Source organism: Haliotis rufescens, unplaced genomic scaffold (genome assembly GCF_023055435.1).
Source record: "Haliotis rufescens isolate VD_foot unplaced genomic scaffold, xgHalRufe1.0.p SCAF_12, whole genome shotgun sequence".
NCBI classification, from domain to species: Eukaryota; Metazoa; Mollusca; class Gastropoda; order Lepetellida; family Haliotidae; genus Haliotis; species Haliotis rufescens.
The window spans coordinates 35,169,513-35,187,432 of NW_025963802.1; the positions used below are offsets into that span (position 1 = coordinate 35,169,513).

At 43.4% G+C, this 17,920-nt stretch overlaps 1 protein-coding gene across 1 annotated transcript; it reads left to right on the forward strand.

The window, feature by feature from the left end:
* The first annotated feature begins 4,618 nt into the window (after window positions 1-4,618).
* Window positions 4,619-16,685, forward strand: LOC124125099 (dye-decolorizing peroxidase YfeX-like). The gene is made up of 9 exons (XM_046488427.2): window positions 4,619-4,774; window positions 6,743-6,936; window positions 8,002-8,193; window positions 9,744-9,816; window positions 10,071-10,232; window positions 10,857-10,930; window positions 11,892-11,940; window positions 13,547-13,642; window positions 15,423-16,685. Exons 1-9 carry the CDS (start codon window positions 4,714-4,716, stop codon window positions 15,671-15,673), a joined length of 1,152 nt encoding a protein of 383 aa, XP_046344383.2. The 5' UTR covers window positions 4,619-4,713; the 3' UTR covers window positions 15,674-16,685.
* The last annotated feature ends 1,235 nt before the right edge of the window (window positions 16,686-17,920 follow it).

A 17,920-nucleotide genomic window follows, 5' to 3' on the forward strand; every position in this document is an offset into this window, starting at 1 on the left:
ATTCCTACACATGCTGGAACCGCTTGTGCTACTTGTATCACTATTTTAGATTATACATTGTTATCATGATTATACATGCGCAAAAAAGACTAGGTTTAGGTGAAGGTGAAGGTTTTGCCACTCTATTTATTTATTCCATTTTTACAAAAAAAACAGATGTTAGAATACAATTTATCAAACAACACATGTTGCTCGGATTCCAACAAAGAAACAACGGCCCATTAAACGTGATACTAATACTCTCAAAACAACTAATATTCACAAATAGACAATCACAACAAGAATTCCCACTTTCCAGTTCCTACAGCGGGAATTGTATCAATCTCACACCATCACAAAATGTACGGCAATTTTAAGCTCAAAAGTGGATATTTTTAAGAAATGCTGGTTGTTGAACCGATTCACCTTGTCCATTTGATATACCTGATAAAATCAGCTTTTATTGTAAAATTGGAAATGTATATATAAAATGATTTTTTTTTTTATAAAAGTTAAGAAAAGCTAAGTATTTCAGACATATTTCATTTGACGACTTTAAACTATAAATATTCACACAGATATCTACTTTCGGCTAACCTCGCCCTTTTTCGTTACCGGAAAGCCTATTTTCAGCAGAAATGGCCGATCATGTTCAGAGTGAGATATGTGTACAGCATTCGTTCCCGCTTGCCTTTGTCCGTAAGCGGAATGACACGAGCGGCCACGAACGATCTGTTCTGGTGAGGTGTATTTTGCCAAATCACTTCACCGTTCGGCTCCCTCACTCATCCTATTTTCGAAGTAGGACAAATAATAAGTCAAAGGTCACATGTGCTGACAGCTCTTGATAACACTGATAGGAGGTCGATATTATAGAAGGTCCCCCCCCCCCCCCCCCCCCCCCCCTCAACACTACAGAAGATGATGGTGAAACCAAGTGACATTACCCCCGTCAGCAGTAAGTACTGAACCTGCATCCTCAGCTCTCTTGGGTGTATACATCCAAAGTTGCTTAACTAATTAAGTGATTCAACGTGGGAAAGGACCTCGGTCCCCCCAGGAGTGAGGACCATTTCCCTAGTTACCCCCAGGAGTGAGGACCATTTCCCTCGGTACCCCCAGGAGTGAGGACCATTTCCCTCGTTATCCTCAGGAGTCAGGAATATTTCCCTCCGTACCTTCAGGAGTCAGGAATATTTGCCTCGGTATCCTCAGGAGTCAGGACCATTTCCCTCGGTACCCTCAGGAGTCAGGACCATTTCCCTCGGTACCATCAGGAGTCAGGACCATTTCCCTCGGTACCATCAGGGGTCAGGACCATTTCCCTCGGTACCCTCAGGGGTCAGGACCATTTCCCTCGGTACCATCAGGAGTCAGGACCATTTCCCTCGGTACCATCAGGAGTCAGGAATATTTCCCTCGGTACCCTCAGGAGTCAGGACCATTTCCCTCGGTACCCTCAGGAGTCAGGACCATTTCCCTCGGTATCCTCAGGAGTCAGGGCCATTTCCCTCGGTATCCTCAGGAGTGAGGACCATTTCCCTCGGTACCCTCAGGAGTCAGGACCATTTCCCTCGGTACCATCAGGGGTCAGGACCATTTCCCTCGGTACCATCAGGGGTCAGGACCATTTCCCTCGTTACCCTCAGGGGTCAGGACCATTTCCCTCGGTACCCCCAGGAGTCAGGCTGCGGTCACCCACCCACCTTGTTTCCAGCGTTACTGCTCTCTGCACGCTGGGTTGTGACATCCGCAGGCCAGATGTCGCCAGTGTAGCGACATGTACTTTCAATATACATGAGATAAGCAATGGCCATGCCATCATCCATACATGGATCAGTCAATTGGTCATTGTCTTTGAATTCAACATTATTACTTTAGTATGTCACAATAAATGACATTAAGATTCAATGTGAACACAGCTGTCGAATTAGAGCATCCATTTTACGATGCAAGGATATTCTCCTCGTTATTAAATTCACATTCACATTCACGTGTATTGTTGTTTATTGTCATGTCGAATATAACCCTGTATTGGCTCAGCGATATGGTATTAAAATGTTTCTAAATAGTCCAAATGCCCATTAGTAATTTACAGCACTCTCGAGTGAGCCTGATTGTATTGTCGTTTTCAAGTAATCAACTTACATGACGTAATTATAGGTCTGACAACGAGGGTCGAATGTTTAGTCGTTGAAATGGTTAAACCACTAGGCGCGGAACATTTCAATTATTTAACATTGGATCCGTGAGATCTAACCTATTTGACCATGGCCAACACATCCTTAGAATCTAACATGTTTAACAACATTGTTTTCGTAACCTATAAAAAGAGCTGTTCAAGACGTGTATGCCTAACAGTGAGAATAGGCCCCTGCGTGATGCACGTGACATTTGTGCCTATCGCACGTGCACCCTGCTCTGTGGTACTAATCGGGTTCCAAGAAGCCAATGAAGGCTCCAGGGCAGAACAGTTTCCTTGTTTAAATCATTATGATGACGACACGCTATTGTTGTGGCAATTGATTCAGAACCAGGAATGCACTTGCCATTCTAAACGTGCATCTTAAACAAGAACAACTTACGAAAAACTATAGGGATTTGAGCAGAATTATAGAGAAAATATATATCAACTTAACATGGTTTTAGTCGGAGAAATCACTCGATATCTTGTGATTCCAGAAGTAGAATCCACAGATTCTCATGAGTTTTCTATAACAGAACGTTCTTAGCACGCTCAGCTTGTTGCAAGTGTCGATTAAACTGACTACGCATTCACCCACTTCTTGCTGTGAATCATTTTTGTAAGTAGGTGATCTAGAGGCCTGAATAAATGCACCCCTTCTTTCAAACTATAGCAGGTACGGGTGGCTCAGTAGCCCAAGGCGTCGCATGTTGTTGTGGTAGAGAATAGGTCCTCAAGAACCCATGCTTGTCGTAGGAGGCGACTAACGGGATCGGGTGGTCAGGCTCGCTGACTTGGTCCATGCATGTCGTATCCCATTGCGTAGATTGATGCTCGTGATGTGAATAACTGGATTGTCTGGTCCAGACGCGATTATTTACAGACCGCCGTCATAGAGCTGGAATGTTGCGGAGTGCGGCGTTAAACAACAAACAAACAAACAAACCATGTCGTTGGGGTGAGTTGGACCCTCACGATCGTGTGTTCGAATCCTATATTCGTCCTGAGTATAATTCTATGTCTAAGCACCATACCGTGTTCGTGGGTTTGACCACAGTAGTAGACGAACTTATAAACTCCAGTGATGCATTGCCATTGTTACAACAGGTTGTTCTTTTCTCCGAAAATCCCTCTGCCCACGGGATTCTTGAGCTGTGCGCTTTTGACTGAGAACTTTCAAATGCTACAATTGAAATTTCATAATTAAAGCTATGTCATGTAAACAAAAAACATCTTCATATCTGTCCTTCTCCTATGGCTATCCGTGAAAATAATGCACTCCAGCATCAACCTGCATCACTTCGGGCTTTCCTCTCTTTCCCTACCTCAAGCTTACAAGTGAAAGACACAACGCAGTAAAACTTCAACCCGTGATAGCTGGAATATTGCTGAGTGCGACGTAAAACAACAAACCAAACCAAACCAAACCAAAAAAAACTCGATCTGTTTTTAATCATAACCCCTGGCTAGAAATGTTAAAATATATTTCATAAAAGACTTAAACACGACATGGAACAAACAAACGATACAAGTATTCGAATTTAGGGTGAGGGTCAACAATTCTGAGCAGGAGTTACGGGCATAAAAATCTTTCCCTCAAAGCGTGTTAAACCCGACACAAAGCTGGTTCCACTCCGCTGAAATGATTTTCTCCGTGTATTAAACAGTCCGGTTTTTTTCGTTTGTAATTGTTTGAACGATTTCTACCCGGATACACCGATAATACCCTGTCATTGGAGAATGTGATTCAACCCACGTAACAACGGAGGCGATGATCCACGCACCTGCTCTAGTACATGCTTCTGTCGGGGCAAGGCAACCTCGGGGTGTCTTTGGTTCGGTGTATCGTCGGGTTGGTTACAACTGCCTGTTCCCCCCATATATTTACAAATACAATAATGTGGGTACTCGGATATTTAAAACTACGTGGATCAATATAACGTCTGGATCAGTTTTATCCAGTAACTTTAAACCTGAGCAATGATCCACGCCATTGGGTCACAATAACACGTCATCAGCCAAGAAGCATCGAGGTGCAGTCTGGGTTCTAACCCGGCTCACACGGAAAAGCTACATTAATTGAAGTTTCCGATACCCGTTGGGGCGGGTGTGTGTGTGTTAGGGTAACTTAATTTCCATCTTTTTCTGAGCAACACGGAGTCCCAGGGGATTTAAGCATGTTAAGTGCCTGGACTATTATATTCACAGGTAATGGTCACATGACCTATAATTATTCCCATCAATCTGAAGCGTTGCTAGGTCACCGATATATATTTACAACCCTTATATGGCTTATAAAACCGAGTGTCATCTTATGTCATTCTCCCCCAGATGTCACCCCCGGGCTATATCGGGCTGAATAGATCATAAAATGAAATATTCGGTCGTAAATAGTTGATCATTCATTGATTTGTTTCATGCACCACCAACACTGCAAGTCACTGAATATTCGAAGCGATCCCAAACCAGTCTAGCTTGTCCTTACATCCCACGTGACCGCAGCGTTCTCCCACAAACCTGGAAGCTTCCCCGTTAGCGAGCAGACAAACATGTCGACCCTTCGTTCAACGCACAGCTTGTTGAGACAGGCGGTACGGTTCGGCAGAGCAGGTAAGATTGAGTACGATTACCATGCATCGGAAATTGAACGTAGAGGTACAATTCTATGTGGTTGACAGGGTTGAAATGAGCCGGACTTGGTAAAAGAGCTGGGACGTGACATGCAGGACGATTCGACCTATTTCCCTGTTATAACAACAGTTACAACATGTACGTCTATACGGCGGTGCTTGATCGAGCTTCTCACGCACGTACAGACGAGTCCGCGTGTACTTTGTCAACGCGTATTTCACGTGGGGTTTTCCTGAATTATTGCCACGATTCGAGATTGAATATACGGTGGAGGCGAGTAAATGCTATATCAGCAGTCTGTTAAATGTAAATGGTTATTAAAAAAATGTGTATCGACAACGCATTCGTATTATTTATAGCAGTTGTCAGATCTGTCAGTCAACACCCAGTCTGTCAATCAACACTCAATCAACACGCTGTATCTTGCATGGGATTAATGTATCGTCGTAGACTCACATACCCTAACACGCCTCTTCGTATTCACTCGAGATAAACTTACCACAAGTTCACTTTTTTGCCGAATACATTTATCTTATAAATGTTACTTACATTTTTAAATATTTACATTAAAAAACTATTTTTAACATGAAGTGATTTTTCCCTTCTCAATACGCACGTCGGCCCATTTTGCTTCGTCACGATTGTATAACTGCTCTATATGATATACGGGCCAGCTTTGTGTTAATTTAGGTGAAAAGTTCACGACCCACACAAACCCGCTTAAGGGGTACATTAGCGTGAGTGTTTGTTGTGGGTTTTAACCTTAAAGCATTTATCACCAACCCATAGGCTTCAAAATGAGAAGATATTCAGATTTTGTTATACAAGTGTGTGCTATACATATGTCATGCAGACCCGGACATGAAGCCGGCTTTCACACAACGAGCCCAATCCAAATTCCAATGCAAGCAGACAATCCCCGAGTTGCATTTCTACGACATGTTCCGATGTGCATAAACATGCTTACAAAAGCATGAACGAATGTGTTATACTGTGATGCTTAAAATGGCCCTACGTTTTCTGTATTTTTGGGGGCTATTTCTAACTTTATTGACGCAACTAGTGTCAAAGAATGATGGAAGTCACGCAAAAGAAACTGTGTTATAGGGGCCTAGGTTGTAAGTGTGAGTCCTTGCACGTTTTATGAAGATATTCAAAAGTTATAAAAACCTACAAAAATCACAACATGTTGGGTGTTTATCTGTCAGGTACAATTACCTAATCACCCAGAGATAATGTCTCCGTTTGTCACAAGTCACTATAATTACGTCTCGGCCCAGATAGCAAATGGGGCCTTGACCCTGTGGCCTTGACCCTTGAGTCTAGTTTCCCTGTAAAGCTTCATGAGATAACAATATCGGTCATGTATTTATTAAGGGACTCAAGTTTAAAGTGTTTTCATCGTAATAAACTGTTCAATAAACGCAATAAACTAAAGCATATTAGTGCATGTATTTAAACAATGGTAATCATTATATCATTTTGGCTTAAATATAGAAATGTGCACCTGACCTCACATGTCTTGATGGTTAATTACAACAATCGCATTTATTATTTATGTGCAATTATTGCGCGTACATGTTGACTATCTTCTCCCCCCCCTCCCCCCCCCCCCCCCCCCCCCCCCACCCCTCCCCCCTCCCTCCCTCCGTTATATATTACTCTTCCCAAATGCAGTCACAGGGGCCTGTAACGCATTAAATAGCAAGATATATACGGTCACTGACGGGGTCATAGTACTATATAAAAGACGCATATGATGCTATGACCATGTTAGTGACGGTATATATGTATTGCTGCTAATCTTCGCGATACAAGTACCTGTGAATGCTGTAATAGGCATCTATATGCAACTAATAAATGTTTTTGCTTGTGTGACCTAATTAGATAACTATCGTTTGTCACTGATCATCATCGTCTTTGTACCATGTTTGGTTTTTTTAACAGCCAGCCGCCCCATCAGTGGGAAGGCGAGTTCAGGCGCCTACAGGAGCGCGCGACCCCTCCTACTGGGCGCCATTACCGCAGGTGCGCTGGGGTACGGGGCGTACAAGACGTTCCCGGAGGGGGCGCGTGACACCCTCAAGTTCATCCAGCCAATGAAAGTACATGCTGCCAATGTTCCACAGAGCCAACCGTCTGTAAGTGATTATAGTAACCTACGGTGGCCCATAAGAGACATGGAGTCTGTTTTTCAAAATATTGAAAAACAGACTCCATGTCCCTTATGAGCCACCGTAGAAACCAGTCCAACACTGCCAGATTTGGCTTGTAAGATACTATTATTACACATAGATACTGAAAGCTCGTTTACTCGAATTTGCTATGTCCCTTAAGAAATTATGACGTTGTTGTCCTCTAAGTTCTTTGAATGCACGATGCCATGGGAGCCGTGCTAATTTACACTTATCAGAGGGATACACAAAGTACGTGATATAGACTACCAGTTGTCGGAAGTTCAATTTTGTGGAAACCTCGGTGGTAGAGTGGGTTAGATCGCTGACTTTGTGTGCTGGTGTTTTGGTGTCTAACTCTGAGAGTGGTGTGTTCGAATCCCGGATGGAACTCAACCCTATAAAGTACTTGAATTTGCACTTCAGTGAGGAAGTGTTATCCCAAATATAATATTTGTTACTCTAAATTCTTATTTGGAATACGTCCAACAACCCGCCTGTCTTGAACTGCGGATAAATCTGTGGAAATACATTGTCAGTGATACTGTGGCATTTTACTGGCAAGCCAAACAGATTTTGTTTGTTTGTTTCCATGAACCAAAAGTTATTTAGGCCACGCCCGCTAGCAGTCTACTGTTTCCTTATTGGTTGATAATATTATTGCGCTGAACGATTTCATATGTTTGTCTACATTTTGTGTGGTAGTGATTAAATTTCCATTGTGTGATGTTATCATTGTTGACGTATATATTTATAAGAAGTTACTTCAACATAGTTGTTAACGTAAAAACCGATGTGCGCACTTTGCGGCGGATTTACATGGTATGCACACCGGCTTTACGTTTTGACCTCCATATTAGGAAATAAATGTTGACGTCAGTGTTTAAGTAGTTGATGATTCCGAGGAATCAGATATCCCCGCATTAAGGATATGCAGTAACACCAGTTCCACATTTTTCAACATATTGCTTCTTCGCTAAATACTGAAATAACTGACTAAGCCGTAAAACAACATTCACTCTCCTCCCCCAGGTGTACTCCCAGGGCAAGGACCACGCTGTCTACCTGTGGATCCACCTGAAACCCACAGCTAACTCCCGCGAGGTGGCACGATCTGTGGCCAAGCTGCAGAAGTATGTCGACCAGGTCGTTGACCCAAGCATGCGAGACGAGGACGACGAGATCTGGGCAGGAGTCGGATTCGGACCCAACTTTTATGGACAGGTGTGTTGTCTCTCTCTGCTGGCCCTTTGCGTGTAGAATGGTGATTAGATGGATAGAATGGCGGCTGGTTAATTGGCTAGGGAGACAGATGTATATCCTTGAAGGGAACTACTGAAGAGTTTCCGAGTTCGATGCTCACATTCCATTGAGTGATTCGATCCAAGCCTAATTGGTCCTGGTTTTTTTTTTATTCCAGCCTGCTATATAGGTTACTGTTCCGACTCTAGACTAACATTTAGTCTCTGAAATCTTATATTACGCAATATTCTTCTTGACTCTTAAAAATAAAAGACAGTTCCCTATGCTGATGTGGAATAGAGCTAGTTTGAGCTGGCTAGACTTGCTTTTGTATGTATTTCTAGATTATTTTTTTTCATAAAATAAATATATTCCACGGTCATGGTGCAGGACTATTCCGACTTACTCACTCATTTGTATGTATCCTCGGTTATCCAGGAAATTATATCTCCACATCTACATGCTGAATACCCTGGACCCATTCCTTAACACAGCTTCGTTTTAAATCTGATTTAAATGTCATTATACAAACATTTTAAGGCAATCAAATTACACTCTTGGTGAGAGAAACTATCTGGTAAGTAAGTGATAAGAGAGATTGAGATGACGACCACACTTCCGAAACAAAGCTTTGATGGTGAGTGGGTCCAGGGTATTTATCATAGAATAGAGATGTTATAGCCTGGATACTCGAGGATGGTATGTATCAGAAGATTACATATCTAACTCTGCTTTTCTTTGAAAGTAACACCTTATAGCTTGTCACTCATGGGAGTGAAGACTAGTTTCACAATAAAGTGGTGGCACTATTTCATTTGTTAGCTCACCTGGTCGTTTTTGGAATAGCTGAAATAATAACTTTATTGATCGAACGATGACAGGGTTGGTCACCATGACTTTAATATTTGGTTAAGTTGGTCTCCAGTGTTTCACGACTCAACCCACGGGACCAGACCAAAGTTTTACAACCCGATTTAGTGTCCGTGTTAGAATAGGACCCCAGGGGCCCCATTCATGAAGCTAACTTAGAGCTAAGGTGATCGTAACTCAAACTTTAATACAGGCTTACGATAGTCGTAGCGCTAAGATCGCCGCGTGCAACGCGGCCCAGTACCACATGCTGGTCATAACGAGGCCGCTAAAAACATCGTGTGGTCTGATTAGATGACTTGGTTCATTGCGGGGGCGGTCGGGAAGCCAAGTGGTCAAAGCGTTTGCTCGTCACGCGGAAGACCCGGGTTCGATTCCCGAAATGGGTACAATGTGTGAAGCCCATTTCAGGTGTCCCCCGCCGTGATATTGCTGGAATATTGCTAAAAGCGGCGTAAAACCATACTCACTCACTGGTTCATTGCGTGTCATCGTGTCATGAGGATGTGGATTGGCGCTCATAATATCAAACACTGGATAGTCTTGCCCAGACTCGCTTATATACAGGCCGCTGCCATATTGCTGATACATGTTCACTGCGAACTCAAACACTCTGACATTGATGTTTGATTCCCACTAACCTCTACGTTATGTCTGCCTAGGTCGCGGGGAAGACCAGGAAGAACTTCACATACCCCTACAGGAAAGGCGCCCTGGGAGAAATGCCGAGCTCAGGTGAGAGGGGAGCTAATCCTTATATGTACCGCCGATGTTCTTAAGTGAATGAAGAGTCCGCCGGGACAGTAGGTCTCGGGTTCGAATCCCGGCCGCATGGCAAGAGGATAAATTATATCTCGTTTTTTTTCTTAAACAAATTAGATTCATTTTATAAACAGGGACTATCTATATATTCAAATATAGCTATAGTATGAGCTACAGTTGAGTGTGCTGTGGAGATTTGACATCCAAACAACCCTCTCTGTCGACAGGCGGTGATGTCTTCATCCATGCCAAGTCCAACCAAGTAAGCAAGTTGTTCGAGCTTGCCAACGTCGTCCTCAGAGGCCTCCCCAAGGACAGCGTGGCCAGCTACGAGGACATCTACAGCTTCGTCTACCAGAACGGGCGAGATCTGTCGGGCTTCATTGATGGTAGGTAAATCCCATGGAAACCAGAGGCAGAACATGTCCCCAGTACCCAATGCTATACCCGTGGGATTCCTGGGCAGAAAAGCTCCATTAGTCAGAATCGGGTGGTTTTGATATGTGACCAGAAGGTGATGTGTGCTGTCTTCCCCCAGGCCCACGTTATTTATAGGGAGTCGTTATTGGCTTTTTAAGAGTAGTAATACCATATGTACAGGTGAAATGTCCTACCGTATTTTACCACTAAATAGTGCTACTAATATTTTTGTCCGTAACAGGGTTATAAGTGCCTGGTATCTTCTAGTCCGCATGGCGATGTACACTATACTATTGTGATGTCCTGTGTTTTAACATGTATACACCGCTCGACTCTTGAATAGTATATTTTTCGCCTCCATTTTCTCCGATAGTATACTGTGACCTAAGAACAAATAAAATACTATGTCTGTGTTCTGAAATATTACATACATTTTCACTTGAGTGAAATTATATTTGATACTGGAACTACTGTCAGTCTGTCTCATTGGCCCTAGGATTGTCATTAACAACATACATATTCCCATCCAGGTTCTTATCTTATGAATTGACCACATTCTGATTGTTGTTACCATGGAAACATTACGTTGCCAGGCACCGAGAACCCCGCTGATGACGACAGCCGCCAGAGTGTTGCAGTGGAAAAGGAGACTGGAGGCAGCTACGTGGTGAGTCTATATCTCCATAAAATGTGTATTGGTTGTTTACTCATAGAGACGATGAGTATTGGGTGGACTGTTAGGTAACCGCTACCTCAATGGCATGGTAAGGCGCAGCAATATTGAGGTTATGGGTTGCCTCCCTTTGCCGCGCCCGGTTCCGATTATCCTATGATCGATTCCAAAATTCGCTTCGTTTATGAACCTTAGTTTGTCAGTACCACACCCGTGCTTGTGTGTTTTACCAACGTGACAACTTTCATTACTGTGTGCTACGTTCCCACATTTAACTGACATGCAGTGATATAACACCAATGCTGTTCAAAGGTGCACTAAGCCAAACATACTCACTCGCTGGCGTTTCCGGTGTAGCTCATTCTCATTCTAACGAGGGATGGTAGCGTAGCCTAGTGGGTAAAGCGTTCGCTCGTCACCCTGAAGTCACGGGTTCGATTCCCCACATGGGTACTAGTGAGTGAGTGAGTGCGTGAGTTGGGTTTAACGCCGCTTTTAACAGTATTCTAGTTATATCACGGCGTGTCAGCTTAATGTAGGAGGAAAGCCCGAAGTGATGCAGGTCTCAGACGTTTACCACTTCGGTGAAACCCACGAGCACGGGGATGGTGCTGACAAACCTAGAAACATAATCGGGGCGAACCGGGATTCGAACCCACAATCATAGGTTTCTGGCGTGTCCAAGGGACGCAACTCTGCACAGCGAATCGCGGCGCCTTAGACGACTGGGCCACCCGTGCCTCCCCCCCCCCCCCCCCCCCCCCCCCCCCCCTGGGTACTATGTGTGAAGCCCATTGCTAAAATAGGCGTAAAACCACACTCACTCACTTACTCGCTCACGCACTCACTCTAACCACAGGGGAACTAACTCTTTCGCCTATTTAGTTTTCTGTTTTATGTACATGAATGTGTTAAAAACAAAGATTCACCTTGTGATTTTTTCCTTGCATTTCAGATAACTCAGAAATGGCTCCATAAGTTGGATGTAATCCATACCGAAAAGGGTAAGGGCAGATAACCCATGTATTTTAACGGCAGACATTCACAATAGTCCTATTATGTAGCCGATAAGTTTCCATGGCATGCTTGTTTGTTGACATGGGACATTGCTATCAAGAATACATTTGTGTTGTGTGATGAAAAGTAGGAAACTCGCCGCGATATATTTCAGAAGGAACCCTGTGAATAAAATTATCTAACCAACAAGTCGATTCCTCCAAGTATATAGGTACATATTTGAACCCCGATTCCTCCAGGTGTATATGTACATATTTGAACCCCGAATCCTCTAGGTATATAGGTACATATTTGAACACCGATTCCTCAAGGTATATAGGTACATATTTGAACACCGATTCCTCCAGGTGTATATGTACATATTTGAACCCCGATTCCCCTAGGTATATATGTACATATTTGAACCCCGATTCCTCCAGGTATATAGATACATATTTGAACCCCGATTCCTCCAGGTATATAGGTACATATTTGAACCCCGATTCCTCCAGGTGTATATGTACATATTTGAACACCGATTCCTTCAGGTATATAGGTACATATTTGAACCCCGATTCCTCCAGGTGTATATGTACATATTTGAACCCCGATTCCCCAAGGTATATACACTGTATGTACATATTTGAACCCCGATTCCTCCAGGTGTATATGTACATATTTGAACCCCGATTCCTCCAGGTATATAGATACATATTTGAACCCCGATTCCTCCAGGTATATAGGTACATATTTGAACCCCGATTCCTCCAGGTGTATATGTACATATTTGAACCCCGATTCCTCCAGGTGTATATGTACATATTTGAACCCCGAATCCTCTAGGTATATAGGTACATATTTGAACCCCGATTCCTCCAGGTATATAGGTACATATTTGAACCCCGATTCCCCTAGGTGTATATGTACATATTTGAACCCCGATTCCTCCAAGTATATAGGTACATATTTGAACCCCGATTCCTCCAGGTGTATATGTACATATTTGAACCCCGATTCCTCCAGGTATATACACTGTATGTACATATTTGAACCCCGATTCCTCCAGGTGTATATACCTCCAGGTATATAGGTACATATTTGAACCCCGATTCCTCCAGGTATATAAGTACATATTTGAACCCTGTTTCCTCCAGGTGTATATGTACATATTTGAACCCCGATTCCTCCAGGTATATAGGTACATATTTGAACCCCGATTCCTCCAGGTGTATATGTACATATTTGAACCCCGATTCCTCCAGGTGTATATAGGTACATATTTGAATAGCGATTCGTCCGATTGAATCCCCAAAGTAATATTTTGCTCTTCATTACTGAAAGTATGCATTAATAATTCATATAGGTCGGCTTTACGCTTTCTTGGGAATATTAGTATTTAGGTTATATCATCCGAAAACTAACCTTTTGAAAACATTAAATTTCATCTTAAAATCACCCCCTTTGAAACTGTTAAAATCCCTTTTTTCAAAACGATGCAACGATTTTGACTGAAGAAATAATTAATTTGTTGTTGCCTAAAGTACACAGCTTTGCTGCTGAAGGGAACAGTAAAACTTTTTAAAAAATGTTTCAAAATATTCTTCTTGTTTTCAGACAAGACGCTGGAAGGGTGGGTCGGTCGTCAGAAAGGCGACAGCACGGAACTCAGCCGCAAGTCGATCACGTCCCATGTGGCCAGGATGACTGGAGGTATGCGTCCTCCCGTGGGTCAGACGAACCAGCCTGGTTTCCTGGGTATGCTGCGCTAGCGCTACATTGTAGCGCCAGCGCAGCATACCTAGGGAACCAGGCTGCAGGCGGAGAATATGCGGAGAAGGGCCGGGGATTTCGTTAGATATGTATTCATATAAATGTCTCCATGGAGATTGATTCATTTATAGTCCGGGTTTTATTCTTATGGACAGAGTGGTCTTGTAGTCGTGTATCGACACAGTCGTCTTATATCGACGGTCTTATCGGGACGGTCTTATTCCGAGTCGTGGCCGCTGCCTACAACAGATACCTAATATTCTGGAGGATATCCACTGTTTCGAGTTATGGAGCTGTGACTTCATTCTCTACAAGCATAGTCTCCTGCGAGTTTGATCAGGAAACATAAATATGTCCTATTTTGCGACCCTTCACATGACCATTCCTAAATTGTTTCCCAAGACAAACCATTTTCATGTTAGACGGGTAGTGTGTTGCTGTTTCAATGCTTATACGGGACCGCGAAGATCCGGGGTAGAATAGGTCTTCAGCAACCCATGCTTGCCGTAAAAGGCGACTAACGCGATCAAGTGGCCAGGCTCCCTGACTTGGTTGATGAATGTCATCGTATCCCAGTTGCGTGTATCGATGCTCGTGATGTCAATTACTGGATTGTCTGGTCCAGACTCAATTATTTACAGACCGCTTTCATGTAGCTGGAATAAATTAAACAACAAAGAAAGAGAGAAATAAACAAACAAATAAATGCTTATACGGCCAAAGAGAAAGTTTCAACACTGTACTGCCTTACTCCTGCATCACTTTCGGCTTTCCTTATACATAAAGCTGACACATCCTGGTGTAACTAAAATACTGCTTAAAGAGACGTTAAACTAAACTCACCGAAAGAAAGGTCACACGCCAGATTTTCTTTCCCTCTGGAACTACTGTACACTACTGTCACATCTTATAGACTCGTGAAGATCTTGAGTAGAATAGGTCTTCAGCAACCCATGCTTGCTGTAAAAGGCGACTATGCTTGTCATAAGAGGCGACTAACGGGATCAGGCTCGCTGACTTGGTTAATGCATGTCATCGATCCCAATTGCGTTGATCGATGCTCATGATATCAATCACTGGATTGTCTGGTACAGACTCGATTATTAACACAGACCGCCGTCATTTAGCTGGAATATTGCAAAGTGCGGCGTTAAACAACAAGCAAACAAACAAACAAACGTCTTTTAGATACTGAACATACCCAGGTATAACGTGTCATCCGTTTAATGTTTGCGTATGCATTCACGAGAAAATCAAGCGACTCTGGCGGCAAGTATATTATTGGCAAATATAAGATAAATCGCAAAGAACAGAAGTGGAAGGGATATGACAATAGGTATCGGGAGAAAAGGTACAGATAATCGACGTGAGGATTGTTAGAATATCTGGGAAATACCATTACCAAAACCATCTGTTCATGAAATGGACTTGTCCGACATTGCCGAGGTCGGATTCTATTCAGGGAGTCATCATTATTAAAATACGGGAAAATATTTGTTATAGCTTGTACATTTTATCATCACCCTAAAAAGGCTGTATATGATGTTGATATCTCATATGAGAAATAAACGACTCGTGGTCGTTGTTTATCGAACAATAGAATACTGCAGGCGCCCCTCATGGTTTATTCTCCATGCAGTGTTTTATTGTACGATAAACAACGACCACCGGTCATGTATTTCTTAAACATACTATTGGCAAGTATACGAATGTTTTACAGGTAGCGCCTTCAACCAGGCAAAGAAGTTCGAGATCGTTCGTCAGTCGATGCCCTTTGGTAGCCACGCCGGCGGGGCTGGCCTCTTCTTCATCGGCTACGCAGCGTCACCCGAGAACTTCGAGTTCATGCTTGACCGGATGGTGGGTGCCGGTGGGGACGGCCACAGTGACGACATCATGAAAGTCACCACGAACGTCAAGGGGACGTACTGGTACTTCCCTGGCGCCCAGGAGCTCAAGAAGCTGGAGTAGGACGTACAGGGGATCATTAAGGCGGGGGGGGGTCCTTGAAGGGGAAGCATTGGTTTGGTGAGATCCTTGGATTGAGACAGGGAGGGGAGATCCTTGATTAAAAGGGAGATCCTTTACTTGTGACTGGGGATCCTTTACTCTCGGGGAAGTTCCTTAACACCATACGGGAGATCCTTTACTTGTGACTGGGATCCTTTACTCGAGAGGGAGATCCTTTATTTTAGGGGAGATCCTTTGAAACAGGGATCCTTACACGAGATGGGGATTATTTTCTTAGGGGGAGATCCTTTACTTAAGATGGGGAGGAGGGAGGTCCATGACTAGAACTGCTAGTAGTGAAGCCAGTAACCTTGCATGCATGTGTAGGGGAACGAAAGAACAGAATAGACTTGTTTATTACGTGAGGATTTGGTTTAGGTCTAATGATTTGCGTTTGCTGTGACATGGGGCTTCAGTACTGTTACATATGGACATTTCTATCGTTTACACTTGACAAAAGTAAACTGGACATACTGGTTTAGGGCGACTCTTGCCACTTATATACTCTTCGAATTAATTTAGTCCTTGAACATTTTTTGTGGACTTGGACTATCATAAACAATGTGAAGATGAGGCGGTTTTGTATTTACCCGTAATAACCTGACATGAGTTCGTCTTGATGCATGTCCATGTAGTACTGTATGAATGTTGTGTCTTGTGTGTGACCTCAAACGTCCTGGGAGTGCTTTAGTCAGGGTTGTTTTTCAGCGCGCCTTCTTAGTCAGATGATTTCGTTTTCGACGGGTGAACCGCCATTAAGTCCTTCTGTTACCTCTGCTGAAAAAACTCAACCCGTATTAGGTCCCTCCATGGTGGCAACACATTTATGCACTGTACTGTACTCCCCTGAAGCAAGGAGACAAAGTATTATTCTTCATGCTTGCTTACGTTTATTTCAATTTGAATTTCTTGAAAAAATATGAAAGTTGACGATGTCCATATTATATTGTCATAAATAAAATGTTAAATGTTACACCTTGTTTTAATGTTGTGTTGGTTGCCTTGTAGTTAGTCACACCAAGAACGAGTTCGAATCCACCTATGGGTAGACCCGCGAAGATCCGGAGGGGAATAGGTCTTCAGCAACCCATGCTTGCCGTAAAAGGCGACTATCTTTGTCGTAAAAGGCGACTAACGGGATTGGGTGGTCAGGCTCGCTGACTTGGTTGATGCATGTCGTCGATCCCAATTGCGTGAATCGATGCTCAAGATGTCAATCACTGGATTGTCTGGTCGTGACCGCCGTCATGTAGCTGGAAAATTGCTGAGTGCGGAGTTAAGCAACAAACCAACCAACCACCTTTGGGTACGTGTGACGTGGATGACGTACAGCTACATATCTCGTAATTTATATCCGAGTTGTGTCTTGTTAATACCGCATTTCGCAAGTCATTTTATCAAGTCTGGACCAGACAAACCAGGGATTGATTTTGTGAACAACGACCCTCGAGTTCGGATAAAGTGACACGCTATCACCTATGTCACCGAGTCAGATCGCCTGATCCATTAGTCGCCTCGACAAGCATAGGTTGCTGGGGACTTATTTTAACACGGAATCCCCGCAGGATTAACTTGTTAAATCCGATTACTCTGTGCGTCTTTGTGGTAGCAATGCCACATCTGGCACATCTTCCCGAGGCAAGAGAGTTAACTGACTATTAAAGTCCAATTTTCCACCTTTGCCGAACTTGGCTGGGATTCCTGGGCTCGATCGTAGCGCCACCATTGGTTATTAGGAGTTATGTCCCTTCTAAGCCTCTGATCAGATTCCACCTCTTGTATCACCAACATTTGTTTCAAACAAAATGGCAGCGCCCAGACAAGACGATCTGATCGATAATCAGAGCTAAATTGTGATAAAACGGGTCTTACATCGCGAAGTGCATCAACTCACGTGAGCACCTTGATCAAAAACATGAAAAGATTCAGAAAAAATCTGTCGACAACGAGTTGGCGGTGCACACGCTTCACAAATCCTGCAATCGACCGAAATCTGCACGAAAGTTTACGAACCCGATTTCGATTTCGTTGCGCGATTTTGATTGGACTATGCATAGACTCGTTAGTCCAGCCAAAATGTAACTCCATAATACCAGCCTAGTTCGGCAAGGGTGGAAACTGGACTTTAATAGTCAGTTAACTCTCTTGCCTCGGGTAGATGCATCTGGCACAGTGGGTTGACCTCGCCCTGATGGTGATTAAATGTAT

What these genes read in the sequence shown, in the direction of transcription:
- LOC124125099 (XM_046488427.2), top strand. Translation starts at nt 4,714, where the DNA reads ATGTCGACCCTTCGTTCAACGCACAGCTTGTTGAGACAGGCGGTACGG. An exon ending in TCTGTCGGGCTTCATTGATG is followed by an intron (nt 10,233 to 10,856) that starts GTAGGTAAATCC and finishes TTACGTTGCCAG; the next exon opens with GCACCGAGAACCCCGCTGAT. An exon ending in TGTGGCCAGGATGACTGGAG is followed by an intron (nt 13,643 to 15,422) that starts GTATGCGTCCTC and finishes AATGTTTTACAG; the next exon opens with GTAGCGCCTTCAACCAGGCA.